We start from the raw sequence: 15,307 nt of genomic DNA, 5'->3' as shown, positions 1-15,307 counted from the left end.
TCTTCCTACAAACAATGGGTGCTGCCCCACCTGGCTTCCTGAAGGTCTCCTAATTGCCACTCCTTCCCTCTCCCAAAAATGTGTTCTATCCAACCAGCCCACCTGCTGGCTGCACCTCTCCCCACTTCCCTCCTAGAGATCCTTTTCCACCTCCCTGTTCCCAGCTCAAATGTCCAAGCTAGAACTGGTGGTGGGTCAAGTGGAAGTGCAGGCCAGGAAATCAAGGAGGGTTTCTCACCAAAAAGAGAGGGGTAAGCAGGATTTACTCTGAACATGGGAGTCCTGACTTCCTACTTCCCAGCTGCCACAGATCTTCCTCAATTCTGAGGCTAGTGCTTTCCTCCCTGGCCTACCTTCCACATCCTTTCAGAGAGCTGGTTTCCAGCTTTCTAAGAGTTGAGGATTAACTCACTTGAGCTCTGGGTAGACATTCTCCAGGTACCACTGGAAGGATTTACAGTTTAATTTCCTGCGTTGCTCCATGCGGTCTGCAATACTGGAAACAAAAGCATGTTGTTCAGAATGATACCGTGAATGGAGATGATGAGGGGTAGCAGGGAGGGCAGAGCTAGTTTTAGGGATGTGTGAAGCTGTATAACGTCGCCCCCTTGCCCTTGGCCTCCTGGCCAATGTGATGGGGGCAGAGCAGGGACATTGAAGTAAGTGGGAGACAAGGACGGGTGAATGCAGGGGCCTCCTGATGTGGGACTGAAGAAACGAACACACACTCTGGCAATTTCTTGCACTTCCTCTAGCTCAGGGAAAAACAACACAGCACAGTGGCACCACTGAAGAGCTGAGAAGGTGTCTTCATTGTTGTGTGTCCCTGTGGGGCTCTATTGTAAGAGAGAGACTCAGACAACCGCTGGTTCCCAGAGAGGCTTGGGAAACTAAACAGGCCACTACCACTGATCAAGGGTGTGTTTAATCATTTTTGTAATAGATATTTTTCCTGTGTTTACAATGACTCCTTGGAAACTTTAAATGTAAATGGTCACTTAAAAAAACAACTGCATTGTCACTCTAGGGCTCCTTATGGCTGTGCTGCACGCACTGGCTTGTCAGTGTCCGGTAGCTCAGGAGTTGGCATTTGGCACTGATTTTGTTTTTCCTGGAAGAGGAGTAGTGAAGCTTTTGTTCTAAAGGAAAGAATACATCAAGGGTTAAATTATGGCTCTTACAGACCAGGTGCTCCATTGGCATGGGGCAGATGAGCAGCCCTAGTGCTTGAGTAGTGGAGAAGGCACAAAGCACTGGGGGCATGTCTCCATACGGTTGGTGCGGGAGGGAAGGGACTGTGCTCTGATGCTGCACCCCATAGCCCTGTACTAAAGGTGTTCAGTGCACACCCCACCACAGACGATTCTCTTGGCTCTAGCTGGTGTGCAGGAATGGGGGGGAACTGGGCTCTGGCCCCACATCCAGCCCAGTCAAACATTCCTCCCTTGGGGCGTGCGATCCTGCTGGCAGAGCTAGTGGTTCCCCCTCATCAATATACTCACCCTCTGTGGGTGTGGTGAGTGGAGGGGAAAGAGTCTGTTTTTATGCATCCTCTTTCTCCTGCCATCCTCAGGGACCCAACTGGGAACAGCCATAATACATAATACCTTATAAAGAACTACATAGATCTTATAAACTGATATAACTGGTAAGGAAGCAGGTCACATTTGGGGCCCAATTAACCTTGACGGTGTTCCTTTAACCAGTGACATAAGCCTTCTAAAAGTACATTTCATGTTAGCGTTACAGAGCCAGTACTATACGTTATGTAATTACTGAGGGCCAAATCCTGCAGCCCTGACTCAGCTTGTATTCACACAAAGCTGCTACTGAAGACACTAAGAGATCTGCATGAACGGTGCTGCAGGCTTTGGCCCCAGAGGGCTCATGGAGGCTCATGTACCCCATGTAACAGAGAGCTCTCCATCACAAACAGACAGGCAGCAGAGGACCTGGGATTGGAATTGTGTTTGGGCTCTGGCCCAAGGGCCGCACTCAGGCCAGACCACAGACGGATAAATGTTAAGGAAGGCAAAGACATTTTTAAAAGATCATTTATTAATTCATGAGAAATAAAACATGATGTAAAACACAGAGTGGCACTTACATCATATTGAATCTACAGAGCTGAGTGCATGTAGGAGATACATCAGTATCGAACATACATGTGTCCGAGAGACAACCATAAACAGGGATCTCCTAAGCCAATGCAGTAATATCAATGTGCTGTCCATAGACTGATACACACAGAGGTGTGTTTGGCTTCATGGTACTCTCCTAGTTAATAAATATGCTTTAGGTTTTTAAATCTTCTTTGGGAAGTTCACTGTTCTTGTTGCAACTTCCCCTGTGCCCACACCTATGTGAACCTGACCTATAGTTGCTTTTTGTGGGGCAGCCAGCCTGCCTAACCCTAACGCCTAATGGCCATTCATACCAGTAAAAGCCAGTCCCATTGGCTCTGGATGCAGCATAAGCACAGGAATGTCTGATCAGTTACCTGCTCAGCTCAGACCTCCATAGACTGGTTATATGCTGCGTAAAAAAATGTTTTTTCTTCTATCCACTTAATTTGTTGCCTTTTAATTTCATTAAGGGTCCCTCTGGCCTTGCATTCTAGAGCAAGTTAAGTAGGGCACTGCAGGGGAGGAAGGACATATGTTGCCATTTAAAATAAAGTAAATTAAAAGTAAATCTTGTTAACCAGCCATTTGAGCTGTGGTTCTGAGATAGTGCTGGGCAGGGCATCTTTGCCCTTAGCCTTTCTCTACCCTCTCCCAATGAAAGTGCGAAAGCAATGTCCTGTGAACAAACCGATTAGGAGAAAGGCTGCTAGCCAGGCTCAGGGACTGCTTACCTTCCAAATGACTTCCCGATGGCAGAAGGCCGGGCCTCGTAGTAGTATTGTTTGTACTCATCCATCCACACCTCTGCTGTGCGTTTGGTGTTCCTGCAGGTGGGCAAGGAGAAGCTATGCTGAGTGCTAGTAGCTTGCGGCAGCTCCCCCAAGAGCTGGAGATAAAGGAACATTGGCAACTTAGGAACGTGCTCATGGAGACATTCAGGGTATGTCTACGCTATGGAGAGTATACTGACATAGCTGTGGCACCGTAGCTCTGCCAGTGCAGCCTAGATGCAGTCCAAGATGATGGAAGAGGTTTTTCTGGCTGTGTAGGAAAAGTACCTTCCCAAATGACAGTAGCTTTGTCAATGGAAAATCCTTTCTGTCCACACAGCTGCACCTACACTGCGGGTTAGATTGGTATAGCAGCATCAGCCAGGGGCGTGGCTATATTAACCTAAGGGTACGTCTATACTTACTTCCTGGTCCGGATGTAAGCGATCGATCTTCTCGGATCGATTTATCGTGTCTTGTGTAGACGCGATAAATCGATCCCGGATCGATCCCGGAAGTGCTCGCCGTCGACGCCGGTACTCCAGCTCAGTGAGAGGAGTACGCGGCATCAACGGGGGAGCCTGCCTGCCGCGTCTGGACCCGCGGTAAGTTCGGACTAAGGTACTTCGAACTTCAGCTACGTTATTAACGTAGCTGAATTTGCGTATCTTAGTCCGAAGTGGGGACTTAGTGGGGACCAGGCCTAACTTTTAAGTGTAGACCAGGTCTCGGGAAAGTTAACTCATCGCCACAGCTATGCCAGCGTAACCTCACAGTGTAGACGCAACCTACAGTGACGGAAGGGGTTTTTCCATCGCTGTAGGTAATCCACCTCCCCGAGCAATTGTAGCTAAATTGACAGAAGCATTCTTCTGTCTACCTAGTTGTGCCTACCCTGGAGGTTAGGTCAGCATAGCTGTATTGGTCAGGGGTGTGGATTTTTCACACCTCTGACTGATGTACCTATATTGACCTAAATTTTAAGCACAGACCAAGTCTAAAGGTGTGAAGTTAAAGAGTGTTAAAATGCATTAAGCTTGTGTGGATGCTCTCGTTTAGAAGTGAAGTGGCCTTAGTTCACTTTAGCTTAGTTTACTTTTGTCCCTGTCTAGATGTGCCCTTTGTGACTAGTCACGGACCAATATCACCCTTCGTTTTTTTGTAACAACCTCTTTCTCCCTCCCAACATGTCTACCAACATCTCTCATTTTTATTCTCTTCCCCTCTCTGCTACAATGGAAGCTGCCCATGTGGCTCTTCTCACAGCAGATACATCTCTGTGGTACACCTGGACCTGCAACTCTCATGTGCTATCTCCTAATCAGTAACAAAAAATGTGACAAAGAACTGCTGAGTCCTGTGGCAGGTTCAGCTGGAAAGAAGGAGATGGACGGGGCCAGGAATACCCAGGACTGGGATCCCTAGGGACAGTGAGGCCGTGGCTACACTCGAAACTTCACAGTGCTGCCACGGGAGCACTCTCGCGGCAGCGCTTTGAAGTGCAAGTGTGGTCACGCACCAGCGCTGGGAGAGAGCTCTCCCAGTGCTGCAGGTACTCCACCTTCACGAGGGGATTAGCTTACAGCGCTGTAACTTGCTGCGCTCAGGGGGGTGTTTTTTCACACCCCTGAGCGAGAAAGTTGCAGCGCTGTAAAGCGCCAGTGTAGCCATAGCCTGAGGATATGTCCTTCTGGGTTAGCATTCCAGAGGAAGGGGATACGCTTTATACAGTGGGCACCTGCACAATTTCTTTGCCTAGGCAGGAGGTTTCAGGTTGAATCTTGTTATATGTTCAATCACGTGCCATCCTCCCTGAATCCCCAGGCAAAAAAAAAGGGAAAGGGGGAAAGAAAGATATAGGATTATTTAGACATGCTAAATATCAAGATGATCCATTTGCCATTGCAATATCCCAACACCTACTTGATATAGGTCAGTGCATTGCCCTCTGGAAAGTCATAGGGGTGGCGTTTCCTGAACACATGGCCGACTCGACTGCAGGGAACAATCTCCAAGCTGCCACCACACATCCACACTCGGAAGGAGAGCTCTGGAAGAGATCCCAAGCATCAGAAGGTACAGCCAGACAAGCAATACAAGTAAAACTTCCTAGAATACCAACAAAAAAAGTCACCTCATACACTGCACCTGAATGGCTTTGCCTCCTTTGTCTGCGTAGATGCCATAGACACAGTCCACAGTAAAACCAGGAAGGATGAATTGATGGAAAGAGAACCTGTCTCTCTTTGTTAAAATTGAGTTGATCCTTCTCAGACTTCCCAACCTTCCTCCTGTCCCTCTCCTTTCTCTGAGACCATCCCTTTAGCAAGAGACCTACTCATTTATCCTGGGCCTTGTGGCTGCCAGACACTTAGAATGGCTTCTGGCAACAGATGTTGCTGACATTACACTAGACTTCAGTGGCCCACAAGCCCTGTCTACAAGAGATGGGGCTGCCTCAGGAAAACAGACACCCCTGAAGAAGTCAGAATTGGTGCCAAGTCTACAGGGAAGAGTAGGTGCATGGGAGAAAGGAACAGATTTAGGAAAAGGGTGGATATGTGAGAGAGAATAGGAAATGACAGTGAGAAGAGGAGTCAGGGAGGTGCTTTGGTTTACTTAAGCGGTCCATGCCTGGAGTCCTGCTCCCTTTGCCACACCCCCACTGACATCACCCTGGAGTACAGTTTCAAAGCAGAGCATATCATACACAGTTGCCAAGTGTGGGCCATGGTTGCTCTCTCCCTCTAATTTCAGGGCAACAACCCAGCTGATCAGGTTTACGTATATCCAATTAAATATGTCTGCTTAGCTCAGGTGCTAGTGGCCCCTCGGCATGGCAAAGTTTGGCCACCACTGCCCATCTAAGCACTGTATCTCCCCTGCCCTTCTCCTCTCCTGGCCCCTGGAATCCCAGCAGCTGTGGTACATCTCACATTAATGTTTCAGTTGTATCACACCATCTCATTATAATGCTCCCAACTCACTTGGCTCTGCCAAAAATGGTAGAGGAGTGAAAACACTGGGCTGCAGCTCAAAGTTACCTCTCCCAAGAGCAGAATTCAGTCCAGTTTATTTGAGAGAAACACACACACACCCATTGCTTACAGAAACCCAGCTGATCCTGAAGTCAATTTCAACATTTTGTTAAAGAATTGTAGGAACACAGGGGCTTTGATGTGCAGAAGCTCATTTGCATCACAGAAGAGACAGGCCCTTGTTAAGGATTATGAGTCTGTCCGTCATTGTCCCCCCCTCCGAGTTTAATCACTGTGCCACACTGGATGGGTTCCCCACTTGCGCTTCATGTGGAGGTGAAAGCAACAAAAAAGGAAGGGTAATAGGCAAAAAAGTCAACTGGGGAGTTGGAGAGATTTGCATAAGATTCTGTACAACAATGGGGCCCTCCAGAGACTTCAGATCATATAGATTGTCCTTAAAAAACTTTACTCGCCTGGGGTCCAGGCCGGCGCTTCCACTAGGCGAGTCTAGGTGGTCGCCGAGGGCAGCAGGATTTGGGGGGCGGCATTTTGCCGTCCTCGGAGGAAATTCGGCGGCGGGGGGTCCTTCCACTCCGGGTCTTTGGCGGAAATTTGGTGGCGGGGCCTTCACTTGCTCTGGGACCTGCCGCCAAAGTGCCCCGAAGACGCGGAGTGGAAGGACCCCTGCTACCGAATGCTCAGAGGAGGAGCGCTGCCGCCTAGGGTGGCAAAAACCCTGGCACCACTCCTGCTGGGGTCTTCCTCAGGCCATGGGGCAGGAGATACAACATTAAGAAGTTAAAAAAAAATCCTTTCAGCCTGAAATCTGCCATGCAGGCCCCATGGCTGCCATACTTCAGGCCTCCCACCCCCAGATTGCCAGTCCAGCTCCTTTGGAAGGGGTGGGCAGGGTTGTTTAACATGAGTGGGTTATTTGTTTTTAAAATGGCTTCTACTTCTGCCTCTGAGTAAAGGAGAAAATGTTAATAAGTCACATTTTCACTGCTATCTTTTGATTCCTCTCACACATCCCAGACAGTCTGTGCCCAACAGGGATCAGTTGAGAGACAAGCAGCAGAAGAAAGCTCCCCAGCATCATAGGCAGGGAAGGTCTTTGAAAAAAGCCAAGCTATACGTTTCTTTTGGGATTGTATCCAACTGGGTTTTTCACTCCTGGAACTAGGTTCTGACTCATTCTGGGCCAGGTTGCATCCTAATAACTATATCAAACGTATCCATCGTGAAATCCTGAAGCCAGTTTGTTCAGTTTACCAAGACAGTTCTCAATTCTAGGTGGATGTGGACGGACACAAACACACACACACACACACACACGCATACGCACGCAGAGGGAGAGTGTATCTATTCCATATCCATAAAGCAACAGGATCCTTGAAAGTAGGCAAAAAGGACAAAAAGATTATGCAGGTCGCACAACAATACATCATTTTATTCTGACTTATTTCCTTCAAACATGGAATAGAAATTGGAGACGGAGAAGATCTACTAGGTGATTTAGCCCATCCCCTGGGGCATATGTTGGATTGTTATGTACTGTATGTTTCCAAGTGCTTTGCAGTTTTAGATAACTCAAGCACTGTGAGTTTCTCCACTTCCCCTAAGGCTCCGTCCTCACTACGGATTTTGTAGGGGAGTGTGTAGTGAAGCATCCTTTTACCATATCCCTTCGGCTATGTACTTGCCTCCCATACTCTGCCTCCTTTTTAACCCTGCTCACTCGCAAGTAAAAAAATAATCCACAAAAAAATGGCTGGCATTAAAATATTTTGTTTTTCATGAAAAAATGTGGCATTTTTAATAAAAATTTTATAAAAAACATTATCAAGATTTTTCATATACCAAAAACCTGGTTTTCAATAAACAAAACAAAAATGAAAAATATCCATTACCATTTTCTATTTTATTATCCTCCTATTATCTAATGGACATATAATTTATGTGTCAAGGTGGAATGAGCTTTATATTGTATTTTAATTTAAGAGATGAGCATCAGCAGAGGCTTATGGAAATCTGAAGAAATATAGTATTGAGTAGCCCGACATCAGATCTTTACAACAAAGATTCCACCTTGCAACTTTGTTTTCCCCGTTCCTAGTTTATCCTTTCAGAAGCCGAAAGCACGGGATACATTATTCTTTTAAAGGGGATTTATCTGCAACTTAATTAATAATGCAAATGGAATAAATTAGTGGCAGCTTTATCATATTCTTAATGATTCTCCTACTGCCACATGTCTGAATTCTACAGATCATCATTTCTGATGTGTCTTAGAGAGGGTTCCCTCCGTCTAATGGAAAATACTCTTCTAAGCTCCTTAGGTAATCCCAAGTAATATGTACTGCAGACAAGCCATGCTTGGAACTGCTCAAATAGTGAGCAAAATCACTTTCTAGTTCCAGAGAGTCAGGCCAGAGGGAGCGGTTTTATTACTACAAGAGGTATTGAAACACAGAAAGAGATATGTACAGATTCATTTCAGTTAACAGGAAAGACAAATAAATTATTTTAATTCCACTCTCCCTCACCAGCAATTCATTTTAATCGAGCCCCAAATTCTTGATTTCTCTGTGCTCCTCTTTTCAGTTCTGCTGCTCTCTAACCCTCACTTACATGTGATGATTCTACAGCACAAGGCATCATCTCGTTTGGGAGAAAAAGATGCCTCAAATTGTCACCTCTGGTAGTATTGGGGAAGCAGGTTTCAGAGCTTTGCTATGTGAAATAACAGTACCTGGGAAGATAGTCCTCAGAGGGTTTAGAGCTCGGTCCCAGTTTAAGAGTCTTCATTATGAGTATCTGTACCCAGCTTCCACTCCCAAAGAGGCCTGACATACTAGGAACACTACATTTCAAAGCCATTGTCATGGGATAAGAACTCACCTTTATTAGGGGAAGAACGGATGTCTATAGAAAGGTTGAATGGTGGTGATGTTCCACTTGAAGACTTGTATGACGATGGAGTGGGTCAAGAAAGAGAATCTCTCCCAAAGATCTGATGTTAAGTACCACAGATATTATTGTTATTTATGTGTATTTCTGTAGCACCTAGGAGGCCCCACTCAAGGATCAAGGCCCTGTCCTGTTAGGTACTGTGCACACATACAACAAAAAGATGGTCCCTACCTTAAAGAGCTTATATCTTTGATATACACATGAGCCAGTAATATAGATCTGACTGACACTGTGATTGTCTGATGTCTAGAACCTTACATTGATACACAGATCTTTGGAACGGGGTGTTTTTGTGGATTGCAAATAATATATTAATTACATGAAATGCCCACAGGAAAGCATATTTTGTCTGACAAAGATTTCCTGGTGTCACTTTCTGCGTGAGGAGGGAGATGGTGGGGGGAAAGAGAGGGCAATGACTAATTTCACAACTCACCAAAATTCTCTCCTCCCCAGATGTCCATCTGAGTGTCATATTTTCCCAGATGGTTAAACCAGGACTTATCGATCACAAAGATGCCTCCCGCTATGACAGGTGTTCTAGAGAGAAGGAAGAAAGGGCAAATGCATAACAAAACAATCATAATTTGTCCTTGCACAGGATCTTTCATCTGAAGATCACAAGGCACTTTAGAAACATTCATTAATTAAGCCTCGTAACCCTGCGCCACCGTCATTATCCTTATCTCCATTTTACAGATGAGGAAAATTTGGCCAGACATAGTTCCTCACCTCAATCACATGATGAGATTGCAGCAGAGGTGGGAATACAACACAAATCTCCTGACTCCAAGTCTTGTGCTTTCACCAATAGACCCACCTTTCTCCCCTTGTTAGATTCTATCACAGTATTTAGAAGGTTAGTCTTGTGTCTTTTGCTCTTTGCACAACATACTCAATACGAAGGAACCACACGGGCACAGTGGGATCCAAACAACCGCTGGACTGTTACTAAGGCTCAGCTGCATATACCCACTGCTGTTCTGTCAGGATTCTGGTGGTTTCGGAAACATGAGACACCGTGAGGACCGCTACAGGGCTCACAAACTATTGACAGAGATGCTTTCCAATTCGTAGGTGCTATAGTTAAAGCATCTTGCTGTCTAAATAGACAAGAATTTGGGGGGTTTGTCAGCATTTTTCACACTTTAGTTTTCTCAAAGCTCTGTACACAGTAGTGAACCAGCTAGTGACTACACTGGCCAACAGAGAAGCCATTATGTGCCCCACCCCATCTCAGTCAAAAACGTGAACATTCAAAGCTGGGAAAGAAGGATGATCCTGTAGTTAAGCCCTTGGACTGGGTTTGGTTCCCGACTCTGCCACTGACTTCCTGTGTGACCTTGGGCAAGTTGTTCAGCCTCTGTGCCTTAATTCTTTATCCATCAGAGGGGATAATAGCACAACCAGACCTCACATGCTGTCGAGAGGATAAATTCATTCGTTTGTGAGGCACTCAGATACTAGAGAGATAGGGGTCACGTGAGTAGACAGATTGAATGGGCTGCAACGGTCTGTAAATGCGTTTAACTTAAAATCATTACTTCTTACATTATTCAAGGAGTAGTGAATTGATAAATTACAGCTTTCACACGTGTCACATGGCTGCTTCAAACATCTCACAAGACAAATGCCTCACACAGCATCTGCAGCGACTGCGATGGTATCTTGTCCTCACAAGGCAAGTTCTTTGTGCACTCCTGATGCAAAGATGAAGTCTTAACAATGGCATTCAAAGAGAGAGCTGCACAAGCCCAACAGAGACTGGTACCTTATGGACTGGGTTGGGTCCGTTCTGGACATCTTCTGCTCTATAGGGATCTGCTCCCACTTAAAGTGAAGGCTCCAGTCAAACCCTGAGAAGAAAAGAAACACTAGGGATGCCAATAGAGTAAGAGAATGCCAGCCACTAGAATACTCAGGAAATCTGCAGCAAGGGCATCAGGGGAACAACAAATTAAACTAACAGGATGTTGCAAACCTCCTTTTTTTTTGGTTGGTCCTGGTGACTGTTTTGCACACACAGGTTTCCACTAGCCTTGGAAACAGATCCATGCCTTCATTAAGAGGGTGCCTGTTTTGCCCCCTCAGCCCCATCTGCCTGTGGCAGATGCCACACCAGATTTGCAAGTACTACCCTTCACATCAACCAGCAGGAGCCAGCCAGGCACACTGGAACTGCAAATGCATGAGGCCACCAGTGACCCAAGTGAGCAGAAGTTCCCAAGGTTACCCCACACATGCCCCAAAGTAGCAAGAGCCTTCGACATTGCAAATGTTGCTGGACTATTTGGAGTCCCTCCAGGCGCTCCCCTCCCTTAGCAATACTTGTCTGTGCTCAACTACTTTCCAGTTCTTCTGGAGTGTGTTGTCAGGGTGAGAGGTGATAATCAGGGCTGCTGCAGTCTGGTCAGTGCGTCTTACGCCTCTTTGGCTGACAAAGTTATGAGGTTTTAATCAGCACTCTTGGTGGGATGACGGTGTATTTCTGGGAACAAAGGCTCCAGTGCATTGCCATTGGTTTTCCCAAGTCTATCACTTGTTGAGTTGTCCCAAGTTTCTGAATTGAGCTATGGGTAATCCGTAAAATGCTGCCAGGTAATGGACATCCATGAATTGGGTGGGTTCTGAAGGCAGGGAGGGTGGTGAGAGGAGGTGTTGGCAGGTGGGATTCACCATTGAAAGCGAGAGAGAGTTGAGCCTTGGAGGGGCAGGGGATGGTAGTGGAAGGGTTTCACAGCTAGGAAGAGAGTTGAGAATGTTTTTCAGGGGCTAGTGTGGGAGGATTTGGTGGCTGAGAGGTGTGGCCTTGGGATGCTCTTCAAGGGATAGAAAGAAGCTCTGACATCTGCTTAGCACAGTGCGCTGGCAGGAGGGCTCTGCATCTGACAGGAGTCTATCTGTGATACCAGTGGGTTTCAATAGCTGATGGTGGCATTTGTCTGGGGGAATCATGGAGAGGGTGCAGGCAGATTTGACAGCTGGGGGAGGGGGTTTGGTTAGGGGCCTAACCTGAGGAATCTATTGGTGGGTTTAGGCACTGCTGAGTAGAAGGAGCGCTAATCAGCTGGAGGGGGGTTGCTTGCATCACTTATCCATCAGGTGATGTTAGTGGTTGTGAGGGGGGTTGGCCTGCATGCTTTGGGATGGGCAGGTGTGTGTGTGGTGAGTTTTGGAGAGCAAGCAGGGTGCATTCTGATCGCTCATCTGCAGGGTTACTGGAGGGCTCAGCAATAGCAGGAGGGGCTGGGTTGGGGTGCCTGTGGGTGTCACTGGGAGCTGGGAATTCCGGTCTGGAGCATTGTAAGAGTCAGACTCCGGCACCCCTCCTGAATACCTGCCTGGCCTGCGATCTGCCGGCAGACCTTTCCTAGAGAGCCACCTTCAGTCCTAAAAAACTACTGTCTTGTGTCTGAAGCATCCACATGCAGGGCCAGTTACACAGAGTGAGTGGAGAGCCTCTCTGCATACCCCCAAGTTGCTCTATGGCCTCTTCTCCACTGGAGCTGTTCCTTCCAAGCCGCAAAACACATTGGACAGAAAGAGCAGAGCACTGTTATTGCTGCCACTCACTAGCTGGTCCTTGTCCACCTTCCCCTCAGGTCTAACTTATCCCAGCCATTAGCCTTACCCACCTCCCCTCAGATCGGCTGAGGCTGCCAGGTAGGCAAAATTATCCAGGCTGATCACATCGATGATTGGACTCACCACTCGGGTATAATCCTGTGAGAACAGAAGAGTGGGAGAACAATCAGGTCTCTCTTGGGGGGCTGGCAAAAGAATAGGATATCAGAGACATGAGGCTATGCACACCGCAACAGGGAAAAATACATCAGCATATTACATTGCAACTCTTCATTACCTCCCATGTGGCAGCTAGGTAATGAATCCATGGCTGCTGCATGTCTACAGATAGGGAAACTGTCAGCTCAACTTCATATCTATGACACAGGGAAATGGAACTAAGGGCCCTCTTGTAATATGCGTTTAGCACACAGGAGCACTGGTAAATGATAGCTCTTTATTTCCTGGCCCCAATCACATGACATGGATCCCAATTTCAAAGGTTAATATCCCTGTCACAAAGGCAGGAATCGGTATCCAGGATTCTTTCAATTTTTTTTAAAACAAAAAGGCCAACAAAATAAAAAAATTCTCATTACCAACCCAAAACAGCCACATAGCCAACTAATATACCACAAAGGAGACACAGTATTTACTCATGATGATTGACTAGTCCCTGAGAATAATGAGCCAGACTTAGAAATCATGAGATTTTTAAAATAAACAAAGAAATATTGGGTGCTTTTTATTTGCCTTCTGGTTTTTGAACCTTTAGGGAGCACTCCAGTCACATTTTTAAGCTATTCTCTGCAACCATGGGGGCTAGAAATTTACTTTGTATTAAAAGAAAGCTGAGATTCTTGACTCCAGGAGCTGAGGCTTTAAGAAAAACACCAGCTATCTCCACCCTCACAATAAAATTGAGAGAGTTGGTAATGATGGAGGTACCTAGCCATCTGTCTGTCACTACTATCTCTAGCCTTCTGATCACACAGCCACTTGTTCTCAGAACAAGTTTTTTGTGCTGTGGCCTGTACTCAGGCCTTGAGCCTGGGTGTGCTGTTTGGTTTTTCATCGACAGTGACAGGGCGGGCATGAGTTAATTCTGCCAGCGCATGAGCGCTGTCAACAGCAGTGTCAGAGTACAGCCCTTCTATGGTCTGTGTTCTGTTACCATCTATCCAGGCAGCCTGACATTCCAGCCTGCTCACAGCTAGAGATAGATGTGAACCAAACCCCCAGACAGAAACAGCTACAAAATCTGGGGCAAGTTTGGAATCTGAACCTGGACCTAGATCTGAACATGGCAACTGACCCCTATATCTATAATGGGCTGAACCAAAATCCTAGCCCAGAACTCTAAACAGGTTGGATCAGGGTCCAAAAACTTTGCAGCTCAGATCCATCCCTGCTAATAACTACTCAGTCCCATCTGCAGAGACACCATCACTGTGCTGCTGCTGCTGCTCCTGCCAGGAGCTTGACTTTACGAGCAGAAGTAAAGTAGACATTTATGGGCTACTGAGATGGAGGATTTATTGAACAGGCTTAAAAAGAAGTTCTAAGGTTTCACCTTCTTCCTCCCCTCGATACTAAACTGAGCAGACATATGAAATGTGCAGCAGCGCAAGTGCCTCCCACTCCTCTCCTGGGCCCCATTACTTCATGGGCTCCTTTCTTCAGAGAAGGAGAATGCGGCACTTGCAGGTGGCAAAGAGATCAGTCCCCCTCTGCACCGCCCTGCTCTTTCACTGCAGGTTTTTCAGCAGCATTGTCACATCCTCCCTTCGACCCCAGGGCGAATTCAGGGCGAGAGCTGCCAACGCGGCTGTCTGATATTCCACTCTATCTGCCCTGGGGTTAATCCTTTCTCCAATGAACCTCAGAAAGAACGTCCCTGGGGGCACTTTGTGTTGAGAAGTGGTTTTGTGGGCCCGGTGCTTGCTGCAGAGGGTGTTAAAAGCAGGAAGGTTTCGGGGGTGGGGGAGGTTCAGCAGTTGGAAGGAGGCTGTGGAAAGGGAGCAGCAGTGCGTGCAGAGGTTGTGTGTGTTGTCTACATGTGAGGGGATGTGGAAGAAGTATCCAGGAGAATTAAAGTAGCAGTCAGCGGCACAAGGATTTTCACAAATCTCCCCTCCCATCTATTAACATCCCCGTCCCCACAACAGGAGAGTGCTGGGGTCCTGCAGTAAGAGTCTCAGTAATACACAGCAGGTGCCAGTTGCACTGGATATTTTAGGCTCCGTACTCCTCTTAAAAACATCTGAGTTTGACAGGGAGGCATTTGGATGCTTGCCCTCGATGCTGAAGCTCACAATGTGCAGGGTGCTGTCTATCAGCTGCCTGGCAGGGCCAGGAAAAAAAAAGCTAAATCCTGGCGGGGGTTGTGTGAGATGAGAAAGATGATGGGGGAGGGGTCTCACCTCTTTCACTCTCTGAAGCATCGGCTGCAGCCACTCACTGTTCACCTCACAGTGACTGTCCAGGAAGGTGAGAACCTCAGCCATCGCTACCTCAGCCCCTCGCACTCGAGAGCGAATCAGCCCTAAGGGGAGGAACAGGCAGAGGAGGGGAAGACAGTGGAAAGGACAGAGAGTAAAAGGAAGGGGAGATTAGGGACGGAAAGCCCTGAACTTCTACAACTTAGAGAAAATACAAATTCTCCACTGCCTTGCACCTTGTGTAGCCATTTACACTGGTGCAGGTGGCCTGATTCTCCAGGACAAGCCGGACTCTTTACACTGCTCTAACAGTGTAAATGGGCCATAAACGCAGTGGATCTGCCCACTGGAGCAGGGAATACCCCTACTAGAAGGGCCTCCCCAGATGGCATAGAGCTGCCTTAGCCAGGTCCATGCCACCACAGGAGTAGGAGACATGCTAGAGGCATGGG

The 15,307-nt window shown here is 47.1% G+C and overlaps 1 protein-coding gene across 5 annotated transcripts in view; it reads right to left on the bottom strand.

Annotated features, from left to right (window-relative positions):
* Positions 1-15,307, bottom strand: part of GALNT16 (polypeptide N-acetylgalactosaminyltransferase 16) — a 135,393-nt gene that overhangs the window by 34,412 nt on the left and 85,674 nt on the right. For all 5 annotated transcript variants that reach the window (XM_054027850.1, XM_054027847.1, XM_054027849.1 and 2 more), the window contains exons 6-12: positions 14,838-14,959; positions 12,486-12,573; positions 10,622-10,706; positions 9,287-9,390; positions 4,820-4,946; positions 2,858-2,950; positions 413-496 (exon numbers count right to left, since the gene is read on the bottom strand). In XM_054027850.1, coding sequence (XP_053883825.1) covers positions 413-496; positions 2,858-2,950; positions 4,820-4,946; positions 9,287-9,390; positions 10,622-10,706; positions 12,486-12,573; positions 14,838-14,959 — 703 coding nt within the window. The remainder of the gene's footprint in view (positions 1-412; positions 497-2,857; positions 2,951-4,819; positions 4,947-9,286; positions 9,391-10,621; positions 10,707-12,485; positions 12,574-14,837; positions 14,960-15,307) is intronic.

The sequence above is a fragment of the Malaclemys terrapin genome, chromosome 4 (genome assembly GCF_027887155.1).
Source record: "Malaclemys terrapin pileata isolate rMalTer1 chromosome 4, rMalTer1.hap1, whole genome shotgun sequence".
Lineage (NCBI taxonomy): Eukaryota > Metazoa > Chordata > Testudines > Emydidae > Malaclemys > Malaclemys terrapin.
Note: the sequence above shows the minus strand (reverse complement) of the source record. Positions and strands in the feature narration are given on the sequence as shown.